This window comes from Heterodontus francisci, chromosome 2 (assembly GCF_036365525.1).
Source record: "Heterodontus francisci isolate sHetFra1 chromosome 2, sHetFra1.hap1, whole genome shotgun sequence".
Taxonomy (NCBI): domain Eukaryota; kingdom Metazoa; phylum Chordata; class Chondrichthyes; order Heterodontiformes; family Heterodontidae; genus Heterodontus; species Heterodontus francisci.
In genome coordinates this window covers 170,957,716-170,974,915 of record NC_090372.1, presented here as the reverse complement: position 1 = coordinate 170,974,915, position 17,200 = coordinate 170,957,716, and the positions used below count along the sequence as shown (strand labels likewise).

The following is a 17,200-nucleotide window of genomic DNA, read 5'->3' as shown; positions in this document are numbered from 1 at the left end:
GGGTTATTAAGATCTGGAAGACAGTCGCTGGAAAAGTGGAGGAATCAGATTCCATAGGACCTTTCAAAAGGCAATTGGACATGTACTTAAAGAGGACTAATTTGTAGGGTTATGGAGAAAAGCTGTGGTATGGGACTAAATTGTATAACTCTCAAATAGCTGACAGGCTGTGCTGTAAGATTCTATGATTCTGTCAGCCTTTCTGTACTTGTGCACTAGCTTTTCGTAATGTGCATCTGGACACAGCAAAAGCGTTTTTCTTAATTAAATGTTTTTTTTCAGTTGGATGATATTTTTGTAGGTTGACATGTCCCAAACACACTACACGTCAAGATCTCAGTTAGGCCCAATTTCGCAGTGAGCATATGTTTAGATCTAAAGAATCTGGCAGTGAAACGCTCGGTCCGGAAAATACATCTCCCAGCCGCCAAGCTGTCGCTGCGCATGCGCACTACGATGCCAGTGCTTTTTCGCACAGGCACAGCCAAGCCGAGAGTGGGGTCCTGCCCGCGGCCCATTCAGTTACTTTGGTGACAGCCGCAGCGAATGGGTTGGCTGGCAGGAGAATGGCGGCCGTCACTTCTCCAGTGCAGTCTGTGTACAGCAATGATCAGGACTTGGTCGTACTGTTGTCTTACTCGTCCGGAGACAGCTGTTTCCCTGGGTAAAGGCGGGCAAAGTTTCTTGGTTTGTCAGAGCCTGCGGGCGAGCTGGTTTCATCCTGGCGCTATTCTCAACTCCCGACAGCACCACTGGAAAATTTACATCATTCTTGTTACTGCCCGTGGCATAAAGTTTTGAACAATCGATTTTTTCCCCTTCTCTTTGCACCTCCTTGCCAATTGTCACGAATTTTCCTCCCCTCCCTAAAATGCTGGTTGACTGCTTGCTGGGGTGAAGTTTAATGGGCACCAACCTTGCAATTCAAGTGGTTATTGATCATATATAAGCCCTGACAGTATAGTGCATGTGGGCAGGATATACAATTGCAGTGGACATTATAGATAAGCCCGGACCTGTTTTACAGTTCACATGCTTTTCCAATAGGGGTTATTCAATAGTGACCAAGGACTGAATTTTCCTGTTCGACTCGCAAGCCCAACATCAGGCTGATTTCTGGGTTGTGATCCTGAACATGTGAATGGACATTGGGTGTAATCTTCCCGGAAGTGGCCAAATAAGAAGCAGCTTCCAGGAAAGCCATCCAAGAAGGGACGGTGGGTGGCCTGAGGATGCAGGCGGGATGGTGGCGTAGTGGTAATGGCACTGAACTTGTAATCCAGAGGCCCAGGTTAATGCCCTGAGGACACTGGTTCAAACCCCAATTAATTAAGAAAATCTGGAATTGAAAGCGAGGCTCAGTAATGGTGCCATGAAACTATCATCGATTATTGTAAAATCCCATCTGGTTTATTAGTGTCCTTTTGGGAAGGAAATCTTACCTGGTCTGGCCTACATGTGATTCTGGACCACAGCAATGTGTTTCTGCCCTCCAAAATAGCCTGGGAAGGCTCTCAGTTTAAGGGCAATTAGGATGGGCAACAAATGCTGGCCTTGCCAGCGACACCCACAGCCCATGAAAAGAATAAAAACAAATCAGAACACCTGAAATGAAGGGCGATCAGCAGACCTACTGTGAATGCTGTGTGCTGCTGAAGTGAATGGAGGAGAGCCTGGCATAAGATGGAGCTGGCATATTGCTTATGGGACCAGCAGCCAATTCCTCAGGCCCAGCACTATCTGGTGGATCCGTCTGCAGGTGAAAAGTAAACAGTTGCCTGTGAATGTCCTGAGGATTGTCAATTTTGTCCTTTGAAGTGACCACTGCATATGAATCTCATGGCACTCCGACCTCCTGCGAATTGATGAGTTGTAGATACAGCAGAGGTTCCTTGCGCCGATGGCAAAATTCCATAGCCTTCCAAAAATACCTGCTAATTGCCTCCATAATTATCTTAATTGGCTTCCTGCCACTAACAGGAGGGTTGCCAGCTTTGGACCCATCTTGCCCCCGGAAAATATGTGAGGAGGCAGGAACATGTTGGGGAGATGTCCCAATGGATTTTCAAAAATTTTCCTGCCCCCTCCCCCCAAACCTGCTGGGAAAATTACCCCTCCCACAAGAGTGGGAACCCTGACTAATCTTTGACTACACTTTGTGAGTTGAGGCTATTTTATGTCAGCTAATTTAGCACAGATTGGGAATTAAACCTGTCTTTATGGCTCAAGTACTCTTTGGATTAAACTGACCAAGCTTTCAGGGCAACCTGAACTGTGCCTCTCTCTGCATTTGCTTTCTTACTCTTGATATTCTAACCCATACTTTTCGTATTCCTCCATTTTTTAACTTCCATTTTCTCCCTTATTTGACCAATGCAAGTTGATTGTTTTCCCTACTAAAGCACTCCGTATTCCATAAGTGGTATAATGCCAAGAAAATTGCTCATTGGTTTGTTTGGTTTAACAGCATGATTTAACTTTTATTGAGTGATATCTGTTTCAAAGATGTTACAACATTTACATGTTGTTTGTGTTATATGTTTTACAATTTTCTTCCTAGTGCTGCCCCCTCAGATCATTTGAAGGTTGGCTTCTTTAAAACAGACCGTGCCACTCAAACCGATGTCAGTGACATAGTGGAACTGAAGGAACTGAGTAATGCAGTTGAGTCTCTGGTAAAGGTACACAAATTTTTATTGTGGTTTATGACACTGTTGTGATTAATATTTAAAAAGAAAATGTAGTAATGCCAGGTGTGATTAAATGGACAGTGGCAGCATGAATACAAAATTGGCAAAAGGACAGAAAGTTTAGATTGCAGACGACACTAAGATTGGTGGAGTAGCAGATAGTGAAGGGGACTGTCAGAGAATACAGCAGAATATAGATAGACTGGAGAGTTGGGCAGAGAAATGGCAGATGGAGTTCAATCAGGGCAAATGCGAGGTGATGCATTTTGGAAGATCCAATTCAAGAGTGAACTATACAGTAAATGGAAAAGTCCTGGGGAAAATTGATGTACAGAGAGATTTGGGTGTTCAGATCCATTGTTCCCTGAAGGTGGCAACGCAGGTCAATAGAGTGGTCAAGAAGGCATACGGCATGCTTTCCTTCATCGGACGGGGCATTGAGTACAAGAGTTGGCAGGTCATGTTACAGTTGTATAGGACTTTGGTTCGGCCACATTTGGAATACTGCGTGCAGTTCTGGTCGCCACATTACCAAAAGGATGTAGATGCTTTGGAGAGGGTGCAGAGGAGGTTCACCAGGATGTTGCCTGGTATGGAGGGCGATAGCTATGAAGAGAGGTTGAGTAGATTAGGATTATTTTCATTAGAAAGACGGAGGTTGAGGGGGGACCTGATTGAGGTGTACAAAATCATGAGAGGTATAGACAGGTTGGATAGCAAGAAGCTTTTTCCCAGAGTGGGGGATTCAGTTACGAGGGGTTACGAGTTCAAAGTGAAAGGGGAAAAGTTTAGGGGGGGATATGCGTGGGAAGTTCTTCACGCAGAGGGTGGTGGGTGCCTGGAACGCGTTGCCTGCGGAGGTGGTAGACGCGGGCACGATAGCGTCTTTTAAGATGTATCTAGACAGATACATGAATGAGCAGGAAGTAAAGAGATACAGACCCTTAGAAAATAGGTGTCATGTTCAGATAGAGGATCTGGATCGGCGCAGGCTTGGAGGGCCGAAGGGCCTGTTCCTGTGCTGTAATTTTCTTTCTTCTTTGTTCTATTAGTGGTGAATGTTTTTTTTTGGATTGGAGAGAAGTATACATTTGTGTTCCCCAGGGGTTGGTATTAGGGCCACTGATCTTTTTTGATATATATTAATGAGCTGAGCTTGTATAAAGGGCATCGTTTCAAAGTTTGCAGATGGTATGAAACTCAGAAATGTAGTAAACAATGAAGCGGACAGGTGCAGCCTTCAGGAAAACATAGACAGATAAAAACATAGATAAAATGGGCAGACACATGGCAGATGAAATTTAACAGAGATGTGTGAGATGGTACGTTTTAGTAGGAGGAATGAGGAGAGGCAATATGTACTAAAGGTACCATTTTAAAGATGATATAGAAACAAAGAAACCTGGGGGGGCGTTGGGGGAGAGAGTTTGTATGTACACAAATCTCTGCAGGTGGCAGGACAAGTTGTGAAGGTTGTTTAAAAAAGCACATGGAATCCTTGCAAGAAAGTTATGCTAAACCTTTCGAAAATACTGATTAGGCCTCAGCTGGAGTGTTGTGTTCAGTTCTGGGCACATGCTTTAGCAAGGATGTCAATGCCTTGTTGAGGGCGCAGAAGACATTTATTAGAATGGCAGTCGGGATGAGGAACTTCAGTTATGTGGAGAGGCTGGAGAGCTGAGGCTGTTCACTTGGAGCAGCGTAGGTTAAAAGGAGATTTGATAGAGGTATTCAAAATCATGAATGACTTTGATATTATAAATAAGGAGAAACTGTTTCTGGTGGTGGATGGGTCGGTAACCAGAAGTCATAAATTTATAGTAATTGACAAAAGAACCAGAGGTGACATGAGGAAACATTTTCTTTATGCAGTGAGTTGATGCACTACATGAAAGGATGATGGAAATAAATTTAATACTAACATTCAACAGAAAATTTGATAAAGACTTAAAGGAAAAATATTACAGGGCTGTGGGGAAAGAGCCGGGCAGTGGGATTAATTAGATAGCTCTACTAAAGAGCAGGCACAGACAGGATGGGCTGAATGGCCTCCTTCTTTCCTGTATCATTCTACGATTCTCAGATGAAATATGATCTATATTCTGCAGCACTCTCCAAAATATGTACAAATAGTTTTCTATTGTGTTTTTTTCCATACCATTTGTTATTAATCAGATTTTAATCTCCAGTGGCTGAAAAACATGATCACTCAAAAAACTGGACTGTAGATTAGTTAATTAGGTAATACAAGCTAATTTTGGCAAGAATTAGAAGGAAGAATGCAGTGGAGTGAAAAAGTGTTTGCTAGGTCGGGGCAATTTGAGCTTGTAGAAGTGATTGCAAATGATGAATCCCACAGTGGTTTTATTTGTACATTTGGACATATTTAAATTAATGTCTTCGGATGACTTGTAGGAGTGGCAAACAGTGAGGATGATACGAACTGCCTACAGCAGGACATAGGCTAGCAGAATGTGCAGACAAATGGCAGATGGAATACAGACAAATGTGAGCGGATGCATTTTGGTAGAAGCGATAGGGTGAGGCAATATAGACTTAAAGGTGCAATTCTAAAGAGTGTGCAGGAACAGAGGGACTTGGGGCTGGCAGTCATATTGAGAGAGTGCTTAGCAAAGCATATGGGATCTTGGGCTTCATAAATAGCGGTATTGAGTACAAAAGCAGGGAAGTTATGCTGAACCTTTATAAAGCTCTGGTTAAGCCACAACTAGACTATTGTGTCCAGTTTTGGTCACCACACTTTAGGAAAGATGTGAGGGTGCAGAGGAGATTTACCAAAATGGTTCCAGGGATGAGTGATTTTAGTTACAAGGTTAGGTTGGGAAAGCTGGGTTGTTCTTCCTGGAGCAAAGGAGATTGAGGGGAGATTTGATAGAGTTGTACAGGATTACAGTAGGCTTAGATAAAGTGGACAAGGAAAAGCCGTCACAGATTTAAGGTTTTGGGCAAGAGATGCAGGGGGAATATGAGGAAGAACACTTTTACGCAGTGAGTGGTAATGACCTGGAGCTTGCTGCCTATGAGGGTCGTGGAAGCAGAAACAATGAATGATTTCAAAAGGAGGTTGGATGGGCACGTGAGGAAAATAAACTTGCAGGACTATGGAGCTAAAGCAGGGTAATGGGACTGATTGCAGGGCCTTGACAGAAACCTAGCTGAGCTGTGATGACACCTTTCCCCTAAATGAAGCCTCCCCACCTCGCTGTACCTTCCACCATTTGTCCAGCCCAGACTGTCATGGTGACGGTCTGGTGCTTATCACCAAATCACATCTTGAACTGTCCCCCTACTCCTCTGGCACTTCTTACTTCTTTGAGCTTCTCGCCTTGTTCCACCTTCCTCTCTCTGTACAGCCCGCCCAAGTACCATAACATTTTCTCATAGGCATTTCTGTAAGCGTTATCATGAGTCCCGCATGGTGTGTTGCCTCTCTGGTGCCAGGGTATAGGACATCACTGAGACGGTGCAGGATATTCTGCAGGAGGAAGGGAGTGAGCCAAAAGTTGTGGTACATGTTGGTGTTAACACCATAGCAAGGGCAGGTATTGAGGTCCTGTGGTCAGATTTTCAGGAGCGAGAGAGGAAGTTAAAGACTGGGATCTTGAAGGTAACAATCTCTGGATTACTCCCAGTGCCACGTGCTAGCAAGAGTAGAAATAGGAAGAGAGGGAGGATCAATGCAGGAGGGAGGGCACAAAGTGTGTGAATAAGGTTGGTGAGCTACAAGCACAGATAGCAGTATGGGAATATGATGTACTGGCAATAATGGAAACGTGGCTTAAAACTGGCGAGGACTGGGCACTTAATATGCAAGGTTATAAAGGATTCAGAAAAGATAGAGAAGCAAAAAAGGGAGTTGGGGTGGCAGTCCTGATTAGGGAAGGTTAGTGTTGGAAAGGGAGGGCTTCAGATTTTGTGGCATTGGAACCAGTTCTAGGACAGAAGGCGCCTATTCAAAAGAGTTGGGAGACGGGTTGCACCTCAACAGGACTGGGACCAATGTCCTTGCAGGGAGATTCACTAGTGTGCTTGGGGAGACTTTAAACTAAATTGGCAGGGGGATGGGCATCAGCATGTAGAAGTAGAACAAAGCAATAAGATGCATAATGTGAGAGTTAAGATGACTATCGAGGGGAGTAGTTCCGTATTAGATGGGAGTGGACTGAGAAGGACTGTTAGGATGAAATGTGGCTTAACAATGGTGAAGACTGGGCGTTTAATATTCAAGGATATAAAGGGGTCAGAAAAGGTAGAGAAGGGAAAAAGAGGGGTGGCAGTATTGATTATTTATTTATTTAGGGAGAACATTGTAGTGTTGGAAAGGGAGGATGTCCTTGAGGGGTTAAGGACAGAATCCATTTGATTAGAGTTGAGAAGCAAAAAAGGTATGAATACGCTACTAGGGGTATTCTGTAGGCCTCCAAATAGTGAGAGAGCGATAGCGGAGCAAATCTGCAGGGAATTCCCAGAGATTTTCAAGACCTATAGAGTGGTGATATTGGAGGACTTTAATTACCCAAATATTGATTGGGATAATTTTAGAGTAAAGGGGAAGGAGGGGGAGGAATTTCTGAAATGTGTTCAGGAGAACTTCCTTGATCAGTATGTTTTCAGTCCAACTAGAATGGAGGCATTGTTGGATTTGGGGCTGGGAAATGAGGTGGGCCTAATGGACCAAGTGCCTGTTGGGGAGCACTTGGGCAAGGGTGATCATCATATTATAAGGTTTAGACTAGCAATGCAGAAAAGCAAGGAACGAAATAAGGTAGAATGTCTAGATTGGAAGAGAGCTAATTTCAACGTGATGAGAAGGGATCTAGCCAGAGTAAAATAGAGCCAAAGACTGACAGGAAGAGCTGAATCAGAACAATGGGTTATCTTTAAGGAAGAGATGCTTCGGGTACAGGCCAGGTACATTTCAATAAGGGTGAAAGGTGAGGGAATCAAAAATAGGGCTCCTTGGATGACGAAGGAGATAGAGATTATGATGAAACAAAAAGAGTGTGTATGATACAGGTCAGGTGAAATCTTTCAAGTGAGAACCAGGCCAAATACAATAAGTTGAGAGGGGAGAAGAAGAGGAAAATAAGACTGGCAAAGTGAGAACATGAGAATAGAGTGGCAGTCAACATAAAAAGGAACCCAAAAATCTTCTTCTGGCATGTAAAGTAAGTGGGTAGTAAGAGGTAGAGTTGGGCCTATTAGGGTCAAAGAGGGTAATATATGATTAGAGGCACAGGGCAAGACTAATATAATTAATGAGTACTTTGTATCTGTGTTCACTCAGGACAAAATATTTGACAAAATATCAGTAGAAGTGGAGAGTAAAGGTAATGGACAGGATAAAAATTGAGAGGGGAAAGGGACTAAAAATACTGGCTATGCTTGGGGTAGATAAGTCACCTGGTCTGGATTGCTTGCATCACAGGTTGCTAAAGGAAGTGGGGGTGGAGACAGCAGAAGAGCTTGCCATAATTTTCCAATCCTCTGCAGGGGAGGTGCCAGAGGATTGGAGAGTGACAAATATGACACCCTTATTCAAGAAAGGGTGTAAGGACAGTCCTAGCAACCAGAGGCCAGTTCGTTTAACATCAGTGATGGATAAAGTTTGAGAAACAATAATCAGAGAAAAATTCAACAGATACTTGGAGAGGTTCGAGTTAATTGAGGAGAGCTAGCATGAATTTGTAAAAGGGAGATCATGCTTGACTAATTTAATTGAACTTTTTGATAAAATAACAGAGAAGGTTGATGAAGGGAATGTGGTAGATGTTGTTTATATGGATTTTAAGAAAGCATTTGATAAGCTACCACATAAAAGGCTAGGGCGGCACAGTGGCGCAGTGGTTAGCACCGCAGCCTCACAGCTCCAGGGACCCGGGTTCGATTCCGGGTACTGCCTGTGTGGAGTTTGCAAGTTCTCCCTGTGTCTGCGTGGGTTTTCTCCGGGTGCTCCGGTTTCCTCCCACAAGCCAAAAGACTTGCAGGTTGATAGGTAAATTGGCCATTATAAATTGTCACCAGTATAGGTAGGTGGTAGGGAAATATAGGGACAGGTGGGGATGTTTGTTGGGAATATGGGATTAGTGTAGGATTAGTATAAATGGGTGGTTGATGTTCGGCACAGACTCGGTGGGCCGAAGGGCCTGTTTCAGTGCTGTATCTCTAATCTTAAATCTAATCTTAACAACACTGAGGTTCATGGAATAGGAGGGTCAGTGTCCAATTTGATGAAATATTGGCTTAGGGACAGAAAACAGCCAGTCTTAATAAATGGTTGTTTTTCAGACTGCAGGATGGTAGACACTGGTGTTCCCCAAGAGTCAGTGCTGGAACCACTGTTTTATTGCTGTATATAACTTGGATCTTGGAATACAGAGTAAAATCTCAAAATTTGCTGATGACACCAAACTTGGATGTGTGGCAAACAGTGAGGATAATATGAACTGCCTGCAACAGGACATAGATAGGCTAGCAGAATGGGCAGACAGGTGACAGTTAGAATTTAATACTGACAATTGTGAGAAGATGCATTTTGGCAGAAAGAATAGGGAGAGACAATATATACTTATTGGCACAGTTCTAAAGAGTGTGCAGGAACAGAGGGACCTGGGGATGTATGTGCACCGATCTTTGAAGGTGGCAGGACTTATTGAGTGTGGTTAGTAAAGCATATGGGATCTTGGGCTTCATAAATCGAGGCATTGAGTACAGAAGCAGGGAAGTTATGCTGAACCTTTATAAAGCTCTGGTTAGGCCCTGACTGGAGTATTGCATCCAGTTCTGGTCACCACACTTTAGGAAGGACGGGAGGATCCTTGAGAGGGTGCAGCAGAGATTTACGAGAATGGTTTCAGGCTTGGGGGATTTTAGTTACAAGGTTAGATTGGAAAAGCTGGGATTATTCTCTTTAGAGCAAAGGAAATTGAGAGGAGATTTAATAGAGTTGTACAAGATTGTGACAGGCTTAAATAGGTTAGATAAGGACAAACTGTTCCTGTTAACTAATGGTGCAAGGACTAAGGGACACAGATTGAAGGTTTTGGGTAATAGATGCAGGGGAATATGAGGAAGAACTTTTTTATGCAGCAGATGGTAATGAGCTGGAACTCACTGCGCATAAGGGTGGTGGAAGCAGAGACAATCAATTACTTCAAAAGGAAAATGGATGCCCACTTGAAGGAAATAAACTTGCAGGGCACGGGGAACAAGGAGTGGGACTAACTGGATAGCTTCCTGGAGAGCCGGCTTGGACACGATGGCCGAATGGCCTCCTTCTGTGCTGTAAATGACTCTGTGATTCTGTGACTTTATATCTTCATTGTCTTCTTCCCTCAGTCCAGAAACTTCTTATCCTCAAAGATTTCAACCTCCATCTCAATTCATGTCTCTCTCTCCTCTGAGTTCACTGCTCTCCTATCCTCACTTAATCTCTTCCTCCATATAATCTCCCCATCTCGTATTCATAGCCACCCTCTTGACCTTGCTATTTCATGTGGCTTTGCTACTCCTATCATGTCAAGCACAGATAAGACCATCTCTGATCACTTCCTTGTATCGCTCGCCACCCACATCTTGCTTCCCCCTCTCGATCCTACTTCCTTCTGTATCTGTCCCTAGAAAATCTCTCTCCCAATTCACTTACAACTGCTCTTTCTAAATCCTAATGTCTAGCCTTTGGCCCTCCATTCACCATGACATTTCTGCAGCTACTGACCTGCTCAACCATACTGTCACCTCCATCTTTGATGCTCCATTAAAACCAATACTCTCTCACCCTTGTTGTTCCCCCATGGCAGTGACCTTCCTCTCAGTTCCCGTAAGTCCAAATTACAAGACACTTTTGATAAGAGTATGTAGCAGAAAGGCGAGTACCGAGCAAACCATCAGAACCTGAGGAAACTAGACTTGTCAGGTTTTGGGGCCAGTAACAGTTCTGCTGCTGTAGAAAATAACAGTTATCCTCAGAAAAATTTGTTTCATACTTATGATGTGCAGATAGATAACAATCTAGATGAGTTATCCTCTGGCCTAAACACCGTCTGAAGGGTCTGGCAATTGGCCTGCAGACAGAAATTGATGACCCGGATGAGATCATTAACTGCTTGACAATCAAGACAGAATACCTGGATTCTAAGATTATCGTAGACTTGAACAACTATGTTGGTCAGCTGGTTTAACCATTCTTCTCCAGGTCTGGCTGAACCACATAGAGCACTTCTCGTCTGCCAAAATTACTCACGATTACAGGTTCATCCTGGAATGCAAAAATAACCCCCAGGCTTCTTTTCTCTACTGCAGGCTGTCTTCTTAAAGCCCTCTCTCCTGTCTCCTCAACCTTGAACAATAATTGTGAGGGGCTCGTGGACTTCTTTGCCACTAAGTTTGAGATCAGCCAAACTGCTACCACTGCCATTTTCCTCTCTTCTCCAAGCCACCTGGCCAAACATCCCTGCCCTAGCCCTGAACTCGCATCTTTCTCTAGTTTCTCACTTACCTCCCCTCATGCTCTCTCTGAGCTCATCTTGTGCATGAGACCCACCTCCTGCTTCCTCAACGCTAATACCTCCAATACCTCTCCACTGTCATCCAGCTGGGTGGGACTGTGCCCACCTGGTTCCATTCTTATCTATCCAATCGTAGCCAAAGAATCACCTTCAGTGGCTTCTCTTCTTGCTCCCGCATTGTTATATTTATCCTTGGTCCCCTCCTATTTCTCATCTACAATGCTGCCACTCAGTGACATCATCCAAAATCACAACATCAGTTTCCATATGTATGCTGACATTCAGCTCTACTCACCACCACCTTTCACAACCTCTCCACTGTCTCTATATTGCTACACTGCTTGTCCGATATCCAGTACTGATGAGCAGATGTTTCCTCAAACTAAATATTGGGAAGACCGAAGCCATTGTTTTTGGTCCCTCCAAAAGACCTCTTTCCCTAGCCACCAACTCTGTCTCTCTCCTTGGCAACTACCTGAGTCTGACCAGAGTGTTGCAACCTTGGTATCATATTTGATCCTGAGAAGAGTTTCCAACTGCACATTTGTGCCATCACCAAGACTATCTATTCGCTCCATTGCCTCTCCCCTCCCTATCTCTGAAATCTCCTCCAGCCCCACAGTCCTCCCAAGATAACTGCGCTCATTTAATTCTGCCCTCTTGAGCATCCCCGAATTTAGCACACCTCCAATGACGGCCATGCCTTCAGACCCTGAGTTCTGGAATTTCCTCCCTACACCTCTCTGCCTCACTTTCCTCCTTTAAGACATTCCTTAAAACCTATCTCCTTGACCAAGTTTTTGGTATTCAGGCCTCATATCTCCTTCTGTGGCTTGGTGTTATACTTTGTTTTCTAATGCTCCTGTGAAACGCTTTGGGATGCTTTATTACGTCAAAGGCATTATATAATTATAAGTTGTTGTTGTTGTCTATTTTCACCTCCATAACATTGCCTGACTCTACCCTTGCCTCAGCTTATCTGCTGCTGAAGTCCTTATCCATGCCTTTGTTACCTCTAAATTTGACTATTCCCACGCATTCCTGGCTGGTCTCCCATGTTTTATCATCTATAAACTTAAGCCTTCCAAACTTTGCTGCTCATGTCCTAACATGCACCAAGTCCCCATCACTCATCATCCCTGTGCTCGCTTACCTACATTGATTCCTGATGAAGCAGCACTTCGATTTTAACATTATTATCCTTGTTTTCACATCCACCATAGCTTTGCTGCTCCATCTCTCTGTAATCACCTCCAGCTCTACACCCCTCCAAGATATCTGCACTCCTCTAATTCGGGCCTCTTGAGCATCGCCAATTTTAATTGCTCCATCAATGGTGGCTGTGCCTTCAATTGCCAACACCCTAAGCTCTGGAATTCCCTCCCTAAACCTCACTGCCTCTCTCGTTCTCTTTTCTTCTTTAAGATGCTCCTTAAAACCTATCTCTTTGACCAAGCTTTTGGTCATCTGCCCGAATATCTCTTCAAGGTGCTGGGTATCAAATTTTGTTTTAGAATGCTCCTGTGCTTTGGGACATTTTACATTGTTAAAGGTGCTATCTAGGTACATGTTGTTGTTGTCATAATACTTCTCTGGTGATCCAACTGATCAGCCTCATATGTCATCACAGATTCAGGGGAGAGCTGGACTTTTCCACGGCAGTGTCCTGCAATAAAATAAATGAAAAATGTAGATGTTTGAGGCAGGTAAATTTCAGTGTTAGTGCAGCATTGCATTTATTTTTGCTGCTATTAAACTATTTGCTGTACAAAATGGTACCTAAAATATATTAGCTTTGTTTTTGACAGCAGAAACTTGAAGAGTCCTGCTCTTCCAGAGCTTTATTCACTAAAGTATTCTACAAATTTCTACATGGAAAAAAGTTTTTTTTTCCTAGTTACTCTTGTTACAGACAGAACTGAGAGAACTGAAACTCCAGTCCTTGTCCCTTTACTGTCCGTAATCAGTGTGTTTTTGACAAGGAAGATATGTGGGTTTCTTAACACCTGAATGTATGGCCAATTTGAATAACCAGCAGCACGCTTTTCGTGGGTTTAAATAAAGAGGATTATTTGAATTCACATATTCAACCTGAAAGTCTAATGCTGCATCACTCACCACTCACACACACACTCACGTAACACACACATACTCACACAGGCCGGAATTTTTCTGCTCCTGCTGACTCCGGGGTGGCTGGGTTGAAAGCAGCCGAGAACTTCAAATCCGCTCTGCGCCGCCCGCCTACCGGCATCACGCGTGGGGCTGCCAATTAGCAGCCCCTTGCGTATTCAGCACCTGACAGGGCACGCACGGCTGGCTGATTCAGTGGATTTGGGGGCGGGGTCAATGACAGCACTCTAAAAAGGCAGACAGCAGTACAGAGATTTGGGGGCGGGGCCAATGTCAGCCCTTTAAAAAGGCAGACAGCAGTACAATGTAGCAGACGCTCAGGGGAATACAGCGGAGGAGGAGTTGCCAGTGTAACTGCCGAGGTGACCAGCTGACTGGAAAGTGAAGGAGACGAGTGCCCAGGGACAGGAAAGGGGCCAACATCTGCAGACAAATTACGGAGCAATGAAGGGGAGAAGGTTCACCACAGCCCTCAGATTCTCAGAGGAATCTCTGCAGGTCCTCCTCCAGGCGGTGGAGGCGAGGCGGGACATATTATTCAACGCCGATAGCTGAAGAAGGCCCGCAGAAGTGCCCAAGAGGGCCTGGCTAGAGGTTGCCGAGGAGGTCAGCAGCCGTTGTGTGGTACAGAGGACATGGCTCCAATGCTGCAAGTGGCTCAATGACCTGCTTCGCTCTGCCTGGGTAAGGGGTACTGCTCATTAATCTCATTGTGAATGTGTCAGAGAAGGGTCAGTCTGTCCTAATGATGCAAGGTGGTAACCAGCAATGAACAGTCCTTGCCTGCTGCATTGTATTGGGATGCAGGATGAGCAGGTCTGGGATGCATGATGATCCAACAGTGTTACAATTGGGCACTGCATTGCAGTCGTGGTGAAATGCAACAACAAACCCAATGGGTGAGCGTGTGAGAGACCAAATCATGTCTAAACTAGGTGTGCTTGTTTAAATAGGAGAAGAGGGCTCACAATGCCCGAGAGAGGTCCCAGACCGATGGTGGCCAGGGCAATCAGGCATACCTGACAACTATGGAGGAGAATGCCTTGATGCTGGCAGGGGAGGACGGAGGACGCGCCGTGGCAGATGACGAGGTTGGCGGCACTGGTCGTCAGAGTGAGTGACCCAGAATGTGGTGGGAGGGTGTAAGGGGCGGTTGGGGGGCTGGTTGAAGTGATGATTGTCTCATGCCCTTAAGTGTGCTAATAAAAGGTGATGCACACAAATGTGTGCAAACTGCAGTAAATGACATGTGCTTCAATTTGTGGCACTGATCAATATGACTTTCCTGGCAGGTGAAACACATCAGCGGCTAGGAGGGATCTCGGAGGCTCAACAGTCCCCCTCTGAGGATAAGGAGATCGCCTCAGAGGGTGCACCGTCACATCATCGCACCTCAACAAGCACCAGCGCAGAGACTTCCACCACGGATGGGATTACTGTCTCCGCAGAAACTATGTCACTTAGCGGTGTTAGCACAGCACGGTCGCCGGACCAGCCTCCACAGGCAGAACTGGCCAATGTCTCACACACTCGGAGGAGTTTGGGAGGTGAGGCCAGTGCAGAGCTGCAAGCTGATGACGCACCTCTGAGAACATCCAGTCGGCGGTAGATGTTGCAGCTTTGACATGCGGTGCATGAAAATCTGGCGGAGTTGCCAGAGATGCTGCGAGTCATAGCACATACCCTGGAAACTTCCATCCAGGCATGTCTGCTGCAAACTCTCAGGCATTTGTCCATCTGGCATCCTCCATTGACAGATTGGCGGCTGCAGTGGAGGAGCCAGTACTGGAAGCCATCCGTGATCTCAGGGGGAGTGTAGCCTCCCTGGGCCAGGCCATCAGGGTGCAAACTCAGATGCGCAAGCAACAGCTAGAGGCTGCTTATCCCACTGAGGTCAGCTTTGAGGACCAGTTGAGGCTCAGGAGGGCACAAGGGCAGCAGCTGATAGCACATGGGAACTCCTCTCAGAGTGCTCCTGATGCATCATGCAGCCCCTTGCTCCCTCCGCCAGTGACATGTCAACCACAAACTCCCAGGGTGTTGGAGGGTGTACCTGATATTTCTCATGAGCACCCTGATATGCCGCGGCCTACATGGCCGTGAGCAGGCAGAGGACATTCGCCAAAGTCATCAAGAGCAGGGCGGCAGCCCGATCAGCTACCTGCCTCTGGTGAGTCCGGTGGCGAGGGATCATCCACACGTAAGAGCACCCGCAAATGTTTTAAGAAATCATGGTAACATCACTCCTGGTTCACTGGTTTACCTTCCGATTATTTATTTAAGTTGCACATTGCATCACTGTAAATAAATTTGTGGTTTGAACATGTAACTTTGCATATGCCATCCATGAGGTAACATCAGACGTCGTTGCGCTGCTGAGGTGGTTATATATGAGATGTCACATTTGGGTTGGGTTCGTCGTGACATGATGTTGTTTTTAAGCTGATCATCTCTTCCCTTGGATGTGCGTGTCTTTCCCCTCTTGCAATCCCACAATGGCTCATTGCATGCCACAATGTGAAATCTACATGGAGCGATCCTCTCAAGAAAAACACCTGCATATTAGGGCATCCTGGGTCTCTTTTGCTCTTAATTCCGGAGGACATTCTGCTTCCTCTCCCATGCCATCATGTGAGTGTTGCCCTTCGTCCTCATCAGAAACTCCATCTTCATCTGATGCTGACTCACGGTTACCTTGAACCTCCTCAATGGCGTCTCCCATTTCCATCGCAGCAAACGACAATAACCCTGGATACCCATGCTGGCGCATACTGCAGTGCTCTTCCTGAGCGGTCCAGACACCCGAATCTCATCTTGAGCAGGCCAGTCGTTTGCTCGATTGTGACTCTTGTGGCCGCAAGGCTCTCATTGAAGCGTTCCTCAGCAGGACCCGTTGGGATTCTCATGGGTGTCATCAGCCATGTCTTCAAAGGAAAACCCCTGTCGCTAAGTATCCAACCTTCCAGTCTGTCCGGGGTACTGAAAAGAGCAGGCACCTGAGAGTTTCTGAGACTGTCTGCATCGTGCACAAACCTGCATGATTCTCTTGCGATGGTCGCATACAAGCTGAACCTTCAATGAATGGAAGCCTTTTCAGTTAATGAATGCCTCTGAATGACCTGCTGGTGATCTAATTGCCACTTGCGTAAAGTCTATCGTGCCCTGAACCATTGGGAATCCAACTATTGCGCTGAATCCTCTTGCTCATTCAACCTGGCTGGTGTTGTCTGTTTTTAACAGTTTGAACAGTGCATCAGTCACAACCTTTATGCAGTGGTGCACAGCTGCTTCAGAGACTCCGCACAGGTCTGCCATCGAAGCTTGGAAAGAGCCACACGCATAAAAGTTAAGGGCGACGGTTACTTTTAGAGCGACTGGCATTGGATGGCCACCGAGGCAGTTTGAGGCTACATCCACTGCAACCATCTCGCAAAGAAATGTCACGGTCTCACAGGATAAACATAGCCTTCTTCTGCACTGGTGTTCCGACAGTTGCAGGCAGCTCAGACGCGGTCGGTATACCCTGCCGGTTGGGTAGGCGCGTCTGCTGACATGTGGTTGCTCTCGCCTGACTCTGCCACCTGCTTCCCCTCCCACATAACGAGGAGACACTTGACCAGCTGATTGCGCATGGCCATGCCCAGCTGTCCTTCTGCCCCTGATTGGGGCATGGTCCTCCTCCTCTGAAGAGCTGCCTCCAGAATGCACAATCCCCATTGTTGGACTGATTACCAGATTCAATGACAAAATCTCTTAAGTTCCAGCTGTCAGGACAGGCACACACAACCCCCTTCCTTCCACTCATTTCTGACTGAGAACAGATCGGTCCCGAGCTGCATGGAGTCAGAC

General features: G+C 45.7%; 1 protein-coding gene across 7 annotated transcripts in view; it reads left to right on the top strand.

Moving 5' to 3' along the window:
* Positions 1-512: 512 nt before the first annotated feature.
* The window catches only part of c2h10orf67 (chromosome 2 C10orf67 homolog), a 479,419-nt gene continuing 462,731 nt past the window's right edge, over positions 513-17,200 (top strand). For 5 of the 7 annotated variants that reach the window (XM_068051710.1, XM_068051719.1, XM_068051691.1 and 2 more), the window contains exons 1-2: positions 513-664; positions 2,561-2,681. In XM_068051710.1, coding sequence (XP_067907811.1) covers positions 567-664; positions 2,561-2,681 — 219 coding nt within the window. In that variant the 5' untranslated portion in view covers positions 513-566. Of the gene's footprint in view, positions 665-2,560; positions 2,682-17,200 lie in introns of those variants that run through there. The other 2 variants (XM_068051701.1, XM_068051728.1) reach the window with 2 other exon arrangements.